The following is a 12,074-nucleotide window of genomic DNA, read 5'->3' on the forward strand; positions in this document are numbered from 1 at the left end:
GTAATAATGGGGGGAAAAAATCTGTGTTGTCTCTAGCAATGGTCATCTGAGACATTAAAAGACTTTATAAAATCCCACTAATTTCTGCATCTTACATACAGCCCTAGTAAATCAGCCTTTTTAAAACTTAACACCATGCCTCGGTTCCTTTGCTTGCAGGTTTCTTTTTAACTGGTGTTTCTGAGCAAGATCATCATATGCAGATGGGCTGCTTATACAGTCAGGTGCAAAGGGACACCCATTATCACTGCCCACTTTTGGAGATCTGGAGTGCAGGCCAGCACCAGTTCACACACTGCTACTTGCATTAGAAACAACTGGAGTCCTTTCAGGCAGACCTGTTTGCTTGGGCATAGCCTGCCCTGACTTGACTGGATGGTCTCTGTGCTGATGTTTGCACTCCAGTTGGCAAGATGAGGGCCATTATCTGCATCCAACCAGCTCTGAGGCTGTTAGACCACCTTGCRCAGAGTGAAGCTTCCAAGGAAGACATCCTTTCCCTTCCCAGGGAGAGACAGGAAAGCAAGGGAGGAGAGTATGAGGGGCTGCACACATAGACCCTTGAGGCCTCACCGGCTCCTGTCCCAGAATGGCAACAGTCGTGCAGTGCTTGGTGATATCCTGATCCCTTTTGGTCTCTTCTGTGAAAGATCCAGATGGTTTTGTCTGTTTCTTTCTGCTATTTTAGTGGATAGAAAGAACTGTCTGGGACTTTGCTTTCTTCAGGAGACCAGCAAAGGCAAAACTGTCATCTGATATATAACAACTGGGTGTCCCAGTCCAAGATTCAGTGTAAGCCACTGTTTCATACAATCACAAACTCACAGGAGCGTGCATGGAAGGGCTCTCTGGAGATCCATATTCAGGCTCCATGTGGAATAGGACTTCCCCACAGATCAGGGTGGCCGAGACTTTGTTTGGCCAAGTCTTGAAAACCCCCAAAGATGGTGACCTCCCACACCTCTGGTGACCTGTCCCAGGCCAGCGACCTCTTTTACATCATCTGTCACTACTGAGAGGGGTTTGGGTCCACTGTCTTTGTATCTGCCCTTCCAATAGTTACAGACTGGGATTAGATCCCTCTTTGACTCCTCTTCATTAAACTAAATCAGCCCAGCTCCCTCAGCCTCTCCTCTAGCGGACATGTGCACCAGGCCCTAATCATTTTGTAGCCTGCTGCTGGTTTCTCTCTGGTTTCTCCACAGCTTTCTTGAATTGGTGGCCCAGAACTAGACACAGTATTCCAGCCACAGTCTTGCTAGTGCAAAGTAGAGGGGATAATATCTTCCTTTGGCTTTTTGGCCATAACTCTCCTAATCTAGCCCAGGATGTGGTTTGCTTTAATCACAGTGACAATGACTAATGGCTCATATTCAACCTGTCTACCATAACTCCCAGCTCCTTTTCAGCAATATAAGCCAGAGGAGAGAATGCTACAGAAGAGCAATAATTCCCTTCCAGAGAGTACACAACACCATCAACTATCAGTGTTTAGACTCAAACAGGAGGAGAGTTTGCTGTGCAAAGCCAGGTGCTGCAGAGTAGCAGAGTGGTTGCAAGCAGCATCGTGCCCTGAATATATCCTTCAGGGATTACCAGGAAGATATGGGAATTGCTTTCTGGAAACATGACTGTCACTCTGCCGAGCCCTCCGTAGTTTGTTTCTGTGTAGTGTTTGTTCAGAAACCTCAGCCACTTAGTCCTTCTCCCAGAGCTTTTCAGGTTTTCACACTGAAGGCCTGAGATGGGAGAACAAAGCAGGAAAAGTGGTAATGCAGTTTCTGGATTCCTGACTCTGCCACTGTGTAACTTCATGATGTCAATGAAGTCCACAAAAAACCTCAGCAATTCTCCCTGACATCCAAAACACAGCCTAAGAAAAACTTAATAAAGTTTGTGTTGGAGAGAATATTTATTTGGTTAACAAAAGCAGTAACACATTTAATTGCACTTCTGGGAACAGCCAGAGTAGATGGACTCTGGCAATGATGTTGCTATTTGCTGCTGTGAGATTTGGTTTCTGAACTGCATCCTGTAAGATTTCTCATACCAAAGTAGCAGAAATTGCGAGCACATTGCCAGTTTTCTCTAGGTACCAGGGACAGTGAGGACCCTTCAGTAAAAGCACCATTCAAAATGAGAAGTCCTGCCCAATTTAGATCAGAATTCGGTTCCCAAAACCCAAAGTATTTAAGGGAAGCAGAGAGAGACTTTCATTACCTTTCATTGTGAGTGGGAAATTTTTAGCAGAGCAAATAACTTTTCAAGAGGGAGGAAAATTACCAACAATGTTCTCTTACCTCCAGCTGAACCACAATTGGGAGAAAGTTGTCCATTGGAGCATGTACACATGTTTGGCCTTGAACAAAACCCATCACCACAAGAATTCCTGCAAATTGCTGGAGGAAGAGAAGGAGACAGTGATTAGCACAATGTACTATGCTGTGAACTTGCTCACAACATGTTTTTGGCTGCCAAAATGGTGTGAATTCATTTCTTTCTAAGAAGAATAACCCGGGGAGGAAGCTGGGGAAATCCCTCGAAGACCTCGGCCCGAGCAGAGCAACAGTGAGAAGGACCCACTCACACATAAGGAGACATCTTCCTTTAATCACAGACTGTAGCAGGTCCTGTTATCACATTGCTTTTGCCCCCAGCAGAGGATGGGGAAGGGGTGACATATTTCACTATTTCTGCCTGCTTTGAACGTTTCTTAGCAGAGACAAGTGACCTTTGCATTCAGCCAGGTTGTTCTTTTCCTGGGAATTTTTGTGTTTCCATGAAGTGTCTCCCATCCCATAATCTGGCTTGAGGTAATTTACTGCTACTGAGATGCATCTCATGTTGGGTGAGGGGCTGAGACTAAGTCAGCCAGAGATGCATTGGAAGGATGCCTTCATATCAGTCCCTACTTCTTGGCTGGGACCCCTGCTAATCTCTTCCCCTTCCTGTGCCATGGAAGCCAAGAGCATAGCTGGCAGTATTGCTCCACCTGTGTAAGCACAGATTTTATTAGAGTCCTGTGAAAGCATCTCATCTCCATGTGTTTTATAAATACAGTTACAGTATCGGTTCCCTGAGGACGGTGAGCCCAGATGGCACATTTTACAGGTATGAGAAAAGTCAGCAGACAATCCTGAATGTCACTAACCCCGCATGCCACCGAGCAGCTATTTGGCTGTGAGCTCCTTAACCCTTCACTGTAGCCGGCATCAACTCTATGCCTGGTATCCTCAGTGGGGCGTCTGCTGTCCACAGAACAGTGGATTTCCTGAGGGGAGGAGGATTGTGGATTTGCTTGTTTCTCCTTGTGGGGAAAGGGGAGGACACAGGACTCTGGATCTTACTGTCACCACATGAGGTTGAGGTGAAGTCTGACGCGTTTAACTCTTGAGTCATCGTGCTTCTTTATTTCCCCTCCCTTTTTTTTAAGTGAGTAAAACATCATTCTCTGACACTGGTTATTCATTGTGTGAAATGGCACAAAAGCTGACCCCATCACTCAAAATATACCAGACATCCTCTGCTTTAACAGGAGAATATCTGCAGCTCTGGGCTCAGTTTTGTATATTTGAGGTCCCAGACAATGGTGTATCAGGAAACATGGGACATTTCTCTCTAAGATGGCTGAGTTTTCAGCTCTGAAGGTGGAATTACTTCTGAAATATATGACCTTTACTATGCAGGTCTCACTAAAAGAATCTACTGTTTTCCTCAGCTTGAAATTTCCCACTGTGAATTATTTTTAGGAAGTTTTGGAGAAGGGCATTTACATACAACGCCAAGTATGCAGAAGAGTCATTTAGAAATCTAAAATACCAGGAGACACAAGCATACCAGGAGGCTGTCTGATGTTTGGTATGTACCAGATATGGCTAGTGTCTCCAGGACACCATGTATTTCCTGTGTTTCGGTTTGAAGCATGGCCAAATTCAGGGACAATAACCCCTATTGTCTCCAGTGAGAATCACATTTATTTACTCTAGTGTTGACATTTACTTCCCAAGGAAGCATCCTCCAAAGGATGGATTGACTCCATCTCCCCATAGCTCATGTCTTTGCCCTAGAGTCATGGGAATCATCAGCTGCAGGTCCTATCCCCCTTAATGTTTTTACAGGCATATATCAGTACTTCTTAGTAAAATAATGCTCTGCTCCAAATAAGAACAACTACCTATGGAAACAAAGGTGTGATCTATCTAAATCAGCATCCTGCTTTAGAAACAGGCCATTCAAAGGAAGATACAAATTCCTGCATGTGGACACCTTCTCATGACAACAGGACACCTTCTCATGACAACACGTTTGCAATGTCAGCAACTAGCTGTTGTCCTAGCAACTAATGATTTCATCTACACAAGCGGCTCCAAAATAACTTTCTCAGGAGTCACCAATAGCTTTTGTTTGAGGCTGATCTTCTAAAACAGGACCACAAGCTGTCTAGCAACAAGGAACACAGTGGCAATTTGGCAGGAGATAAAAGGCCACGCATTAAATGGGACCAATTGCAACCACCCTGTTTTAATCAAGACTAGCAGATATGAGAACTCCCGACAATAACTGCTCCTGTTTCAGTGGATTATGAAATGTTTTGTCATCTCCTCGAGCGTGAGAGATGTATTCCTTCCCACATGGCGGTTAGTTCACTTGGTGCCCTTAACAGGAAAACTGATACTCACGGACAATGCACTGGTTCCCTCCAGGCAGCGTTTTCCAGCCCGGGCAGCAGTAGGAGTGGAACCTCGAGCCACAAACATTGGGTCTGAAAATTAAAAACAAATTTTTTCCTGTGTTTCTGTGCAGTACTGTTGGATAAATCCAGCATGTATCATTGCTATATGAGAGCACACTGAACAGCCTCTTGCATGACATTTCTCTGCCAAATTGCATTCCCTCACTCTGAGTTTAAACAAGCCATGTTTTTTAATTCCCACCAAAAGGAGTCACCAAACATTATTTTAATAACTAACTTCTGACTTGCCTGTGCAGAACAACCCCAGTTAGCTACACATTTGTGTGAAAGGGACTGAAGGCACATCTGACACTGCCATTGTTTAAGCCAAGATGCGCAGTGCTGGGGTCACGGAGCTCAGAACTAGAGCTGAGCAGATGGAGCTCTCACTGCCAGTCACTGGCTCCCAGCCTATCTGATGGCTTGTATGAAATTCATTGCTGTCATCTCCCTGTGACAGGGACAGGGATGTCCAGCTGGTGGACCAGTGACCACGTGCCATCATGGAGAAGTTTTTTTCTGATCCTTTGGCAATACAGACTTGCCTGGAAGAAACTCTATAGAGTTCCTTCTGCTGCTGGAGAGAGGGACTTGAGAAGGGGCAAGCAGCGAAGCAGATCTAGCCCTGGACTGGTTCTCTGAGAAGGGGAATTCACGTGGCAGAAGGCCACCAAAGCTCTGAGCACTAAAACAGCTTCCTTCCTGAGGCCCATAACATCCAGTCTATGTCTGGCTGGCAGCAACATCTCCAATGCAGAGGTTTGGGGAGTGCCAAGATCCGGGAGCGAAATCAGTGGGACAGGGCCAAGAGAGGACCTGTACTGAGCTGTCCGGGGATGTGGGAGTCTGTAGGGAGCTGAGGCAGGCTGATAGGCATGATCGAATCTGGAGGGGGATGCTGAACGAGGGCTGGGTGGACCTGTGCTAGGTAAGACAGGAAGGTAGGTGAGGGTGTATGCTGAGTTAGGAGCTAGTATTTTGGAGACAGAGGAGAGACTTGTGGTACAATCCTCTTATAACTGCTGTCACAGTCTCCCAAATGGGTAAGAAGCAGCCTGGGTCCAACTTAAGTGCCTCCTCTGAGCTCAGAGAGACACAGATGAGACTGCAGGAGCTGCCTGAGGTCCAGAAGGCTGGCAGGAGCAGGCATGCCTGGAGCATGACAACTCCCTGTGTGGCTGAGCACACAGCTCCATAGCTATCAATGTGTGTAGTAAATGTGCTTATATATTTTTTTCTCCAAGGCATGTCCACTGCAGGGGAGGTATGTTCCCAAGAACACCCTAGGAGCTGAAGCCATCTCCACCCCACAGACAGGCACATCTCAGGTGCCTAATATTGGAATGACTTTTCACATAGCCCTAGCTCTGACCCCAGAGATGTTATTTTTTAAGAATTAAAAAAAAAAAAAGTCATAATGATGAAACAGAAAGACAAACAGACAAGGAGCTCTAGTCCAGGACTTGATGCACTCCAGACTGCCTGCCTAGGTAAGCCAAGAACCCCACAGCCCTACAATGACCCCTGTAATGCTCTGTGGAGATGTGAGGCACAGCCAGGTCTATCCTGATATGAAACCAGGGTAACGCGCATAGGCTTCCAGCTCAGGAACACGGCCACATCCCCAAATTTAGACACAGCCAGTTGGATACCTGCATTTCCACGTGGGAACAGAGAGACCTTGGTGCCAGACAACTCTAGAGGCCATGAGAGAGTGTATGCCTTTATAACGAACAGAACTAGGGCATCTGTTACTTGTGCATAAAGCTCAGCAGTGCTGTGGGTGCACAAAGTGGACACGGCCCTGCTCTTCCTTACTGACTCATGCTCTGGAGATGGCAGACTCTTCTTCTGTCCATTCTTCTCTGAAAACTACTCCTACTGGACTTCATTATCCCCCTTGATGCACATTCCTTATAYGTGAGCAGCACTGTCCCTCTTCCATTAATTTTTGCTCCTAAATCCCCTCCTTCACCCCTTTGTATGTGGTTCTAGGACCCAGTGGAAAATGTGTTAATTTAGCAGCTTTCTGAGGGTGCTAAGAATCAGGAGTTGCATGGAAGGCCTTTGCAGAGGCAGCTYGGAAGTCTTTAAAAATCATTGATGCAATTAGCAAATTCCTGCACCTTCCAATCTGTCATTCAGACAGACTGGTCATGGTTTTCTCTGCTTTCATTTGATTGTTCGGTGGTTTAATCAATGTCACATATCAAAGAAGGCAAGAGATCCTGCCCAGGCATATACTTCAGCATGGCATTTTCACCATGTTGTGTCATGCTACACATCCACTAATGAACTAACTGACTTTCCAAGAAAAACTGCTGAACRAAACCATGAAAACCACAAACCCATGCAATGTCCATACTCCTCTGATATTGCCAAGTGTGGAGTCATGCTTCCCGTAGCAGAGAAGCCTGGACTCTAACAAAGRATCAAACAGTCAAGGGAAGGGGCAGTGGAGAGAGAAGTGTAGACAGAGTGTTTTTAGACCCTGACCAGCAAATCACCAACCTCTTTTGTAAATGCCTGAGGGATCACATCTTTTAAAAAAGCAGCAGCATTTGACCTAAAATCACCAGCAATGGAGTGTACACTTAGGTGAAGTTTTCCAGTGAGTAATTATCCTCATTGTTAAAAGTGCATGCTTTTGGGGGGGATCTGAGTTTATCCAGCTTCTGCCTTCAGCCATTAGATCTTGTTAGATCTTTCTTTGCTCAACAGAAGAGTTCTTWATTTACAAAGTCTCTTCCCCAGTGCACCTATGTAGACTGTTACATCACTCTAAAGGAAAAGATCAATTTAGTTTTTCAGAATCAATCCTCCAAAATTTCTGGGTTTTGATGCTCGTTAYGTTATCCTCATTCTAATTTTTATTAATTAAAAGTTCTACATAAACCACTTCAGCCATTTTCCTGGAGCTGGTGATGGACAATTAGTAACTATCATCATCACTGCCCAGAAAGGGTGGGGTCATCTGAACAAATCAGGTTTGGCATTTTCTGCTGTGCAGTTTGGGATGTTTTCTGTAAATCATTTCATTGTGAAGTGCATCTCCACAGCTATATGCATATCATAGCTACCCGGAGAAATCTCTAGTTATATGGTGCCTCAGCATGGGAGCAACTGTGTGGATGCGGCAGAGTGGAGCAACAACGTCTGATTTTCAAAAACTCCAAAAGCATGGGTTTGGGGTTTGTTGGTTTTTTTGGTTTTGGTTTCCTGAAAACCTGTTAAATCATCCCTGATCTTCGATTACATCAACAAATTCATTTTATTTTCCAGGGAACATTCTCTTTTCATTTCCCTGTTGGTTTATAACAACTCTGCTGCTGGCCTGTGTTGCTGTAGATGGCAGCTGTGAGGAAACCACACCTGAGAACAAGCCTCATTTGGCCCTTTTAGAGAGGCCCAGTTGTGAGCTGTCTTCACCCTTAATACTCCTGGGGTTGCTGCTTTCAAACTAAAATCAGAGCATCTACATTAAAAGCCTAAAGACGATGCTGTCATTGTTCATGTTATTGTTCTACCAAAATGAGCCCTCACCTCCCATCCAAACCAAAGTGCTGTTAAACTCTTAGGTAGTCTGTGCATCCTGCGGATATACTTAAAAGAAAAAGTAACATTTATTGATTCACAGACTTCASGACCTAAAAGGACTATCTGATCATGTGTTTCCACCTCCAGGGAGTGACGCGTACCCAGCCAGCCAATACCTTCCTTGAGATGATTCAGTGGAGAACAGCAAAAAAAGTGAAATACTAAACGTGACATTCAGGAAAAATGTGGTAGTTCAATATCACCACTCACCTCGCCTAAATATCTGAAAGCAGTAAGACACATGCCTCTCTCTAGCTGCTTCTGAAATAGTTAAGCGTCTCAAATGACATTAATGTCTGGACGGCTCTAGTTTGTGTAACAAACACCAAAAGCCTGGGCTTTGCTTGGGCAAACAGACTGCACCGCGTCACCCAGCTAAGTGCAGACCTCTGCTCTGTCCTCCTCCTTCCAAATCGCCTCCCTGAAATATCACGCCCAGGTCCTGACACAAGCACAGAAGCCAAACTGGGCTCTCTGGGATCCTGCCACCATCAAGGCACGGGCACAAGGCAAGGACTGTCTCGGTTGCCCCTCATCCCTTTAAAACAACAGGCCGATCGCTGACTGTGGCCTTGCAGAGCCCGCTTGAACCATGTCCTGAAGAGCTCGCTGCATGTGTTCGCACTCCAGCAGAGCTTGTCTTACCTGCCCTTCCTCAAATCCTGGACGTCTCTGTTACAGGAGCTCTGCCATTAGTCCAAGTTCTCCTGAACTTGCCTTTGTTTCTGTCTGGAAACATTGCCCTCTTTTTCTTTTTCTTTTTCTTTTTTTTTTGAGGATTTTTCCCTCCGGCCGCACTCAGGGCTTGCCCCCAGCCCGCTCAGCCCGCCGTGTCCCGGAGGGGGCCGGGAGAAGGCAGCACAGCGAGCCGGGCCAGGGAAGGCAGAAGGTGCCGGGACACAACAGCGGATCTCGAAAGCGCTCTGCGGGGCTCCTCCGCCAGGCTCCAGGCCGCATTTTGGCAAGAACTTGCAGTGCTTTGGGGCAGTACATTCTCTTTCTGGCTGGAAGAGGCTGGTGGAGCCCAGCACAGCCCGAATCAGTCTCCCAGGACACTTCCACCTTCGGCACAACCGCGGCAAGTGCACAGGGACGCACAGCACTCGTGCAAATAACGTATGCAACGTACATGTGGAAAACGCACAGCAGACGTGAAGCAGACACACAACAGGTACACAGCGGATATGCTGGGGATGCAGAGCRGACATAAGAAACGCAGCAGACGTACAGCAGTCACACGGCAGACGTGTAGTGCTCAGGCAGCAAACACACAGCAGAGACGCAGCAGACATACCAGGGACGCAGCAGACGTGCAACAGATGTGAAGCAGATGTGCAGCAGACACAGAGCAGAGGTGCAGCAGATATGCTGCAGGTGTATCTTCCCAAAGTGAATAGAAATTAATAGAAAATAGAAAATAATTCCCAGGGAAAGGGGAACTAGGCAGAGTTTGCAATAATGACCAAACCACTGAGCTGGACTGAGAGCAAAGCCTAAAGGACACTACTGAGCAATGAAGTTCCCATGTAGAAGCAATATTAGCTTCTACTCCTTACGGTGACTACTGTGACTTAGAAGATCCCTGCGCAGCACAGACCATGCTGAACAACTTTCTGTGCAGCGAAGGGTACTGCTCTGCTTCCCAGTTTAAAATGTTGTCAATAGCTGATGCACAGCACAACTCAAATACTGCTGGTTCGGATTTGTTCTGACAAATTCTGGCAAGTTAACTTTATATTATCAGACATTATCCTGGGTTAAGTATCTCTATTAGCACCATTTTAACTTCAGCTGAGTCAAGTATTAGTATGTGATCTTAAAGCCCACACAGTCTCTCTGCTGTGTGATCTGAGTGAGCCAACAGAAATGACATCCCATACTGGTGCCAGATCTAGATTCTTTTTGTATTATGGGATGCACAGATCTGACATTAATGATCTTCACACCCTGGCCTCAGGTTACTCCAAGCCTATTTGAAGATTACACCCAGGAGTACTGCAGAGAGTGATGCTTCTCTCATTTCCAAGAGCGTAACTGCACAGGGCCCCCATTCCAGCTAATGACGCCCTGCAGAGTGTCAGTCACTTGCAAATCTCTGCTTTCCTCAGGATGGCAAGAACAAGTGGAGGATACAGAGTAGGTAGTCTCAGAAATTAGTATTGCTTTGGGTTTTTTTAACCAAGACTTTGATAATAAAAATATGGCTTGCATTTTTATCAGACCCAGTCCTGATTTTCCTCACACAGATATGTCAGCCAAACAATCAAAGACAAATTCTTCTTTCTCTGTTTCAGACACAACACTCAGTAAGGACCACCCTCCTGCCCTGCCAAAATACAGTTGTGCAGTTTAATGCTAGGTCTGGAGCCCACTGCTTTATTGGTGAGCAGCTTCCCCAGCCAATACAGGGGATCAGTGCCTGGTGGTTTCAGGGTCAGAAGTACTCCAGCTCATTTGTTATACAGCCACAAAGCTGGTCATCAAAAGACAGGAGACTTCTTCCATGATACAGGTCCTCAAAAYAGATAGGACAGAATATGGTCATAAAAATACAGCCAAAGGCAGTCCTGGAGCCTTAAAAGGAGTGACTGGAGTAAGATAGGCTGTGAATAGAAATTTTCCTAGACATTCTGGAATTATATTGTTCACAGGACACACACCTGGCACGTTTCCCTGTGTAGAAGGCTCGCAGGACACTGCCAGATGTTCATCTGGCAAATGTCAGGAGCAAATGAAGATGGTACTGCCCCTTAGCAACCCTTGACGGTCCACAGCTCTCTGTAAAAGGGATCATATGAGTCCATAGCCTACACAAAGTAAGCTGTGTTTGCTCAGACCATCTTCAACAGCTAACAGAGCTACCCTGAGTCCCTGGTCAGAGATAGTCAGGGAATCCTCATTCAACAGTATCCTCCGGCACAACTGTGCAGGGTTTAAACTCTACCAAGTAGGCACTGATGAACTCTGTGGGATATGATATCTTCAGCTGACCCAGGAGACACCACCTACCCACACACTGGGCCTCCTGTGACAGAGATGAAAGCTGTATTTGGTCTGCTTCCTCTCCTGCTGAACAAAGTCATCATGGGGGAAAACTACAATATGAATAGATCGCATCCTGGGCTAGATTAGGAGGAGCATGGCTGGCATATCCAAGGGAATTGTTTCCCAGAATCACAKAAGCACAGATTTGTTAAGGTTGGAAGGGACCTCTGGAGATCATCTGGTCCAACTCCTCCCCGTTCAAGCAGGGTCAGCTGGAAGAGGTTGCCCAGGACCATGTCCAGTCAGGTTTTGAATATCTCCAAGGGTGCGGACTCCACAACGTCTCTGGGAAACCTGGTCCAGTGTTGAAGTGTTTTCACAGTGAAGAAGTGTTTTCTTCTGTTGAGATGCAACTTCCTGAGTTTCAATTTGTGCTCATTGCTTCTTGTCCTGTCACTGGGCACCACAGAGAAGAGTCTGTCTTCGTCTTTCTTCCTCCCTCTCATCAGGTATTTATCTACATGGATAAGATCCCCCCTCAATCTTCTCTTCTCCAGGCTAAACAATCCCAGCTCTCTTAGATTCCCAAAGGGAATCTAATAGTAGCCAATAGCTACTTAAAGGGCAGTTATAAAGATGACTGAGCCAAAAATGGAGGTTCAGTTTGCACAAGAAGGAAAGCTTCTTTCCATGGAGGGTGGTGCAGGCCTGGGACAAGTCGCTGGAGGCGTGGGGAAGCACTATCCTGCAGGTTTTCAAG

The 12,074-nt window shown here is 46.1% G+C and overlaps 1 protein-coding gene across 3 annotated transcripts in view; it reads right to left on the reverse strand.

The window, feature by feature from the left end:
- FBN3 (fibrillin 3) overlaps positions 1-12,074 on the reverse strand; it is a 106,190-nt gene that overhangs the window by 82,532 nt on the left and 11,584 nt on the right. For 2 of the 3 annotated variants that reach the window (XM_026068941.1, XM_026068942.1), the window contains exon 1: positions 2,301-2,367. In XM_026068941.1, the coding sequence (XP_025924726.1) occupies positions 2,301-2,352 (52 nt within the window). In that variant the 5' untranslated portion in view covers positions 2,353-2,367. Of the gene's footprint in view, positions 1-2,300; positions 2,400-4,679; positions 4,763-12,074 lie in introns of those variants that run through there. The other variant, XM_026068940.1, reaches the window with a different exon arrangement.

This window comes from Apteryx rowi, unplaced genomic scaffold, assembly GCF_003343035.1.
Source record: "Apteryx rowi isolate R43461 unplaced genomic scaffold, aptRow1 scaffold_283, whole genome shotgun sequence".
NCBI classification, from domain to species: Eukaryota; Metazoa; Chordata; class Aves; order Apterygiformes; family Apterygidae; genus Apteryx; species Apteryx rowi.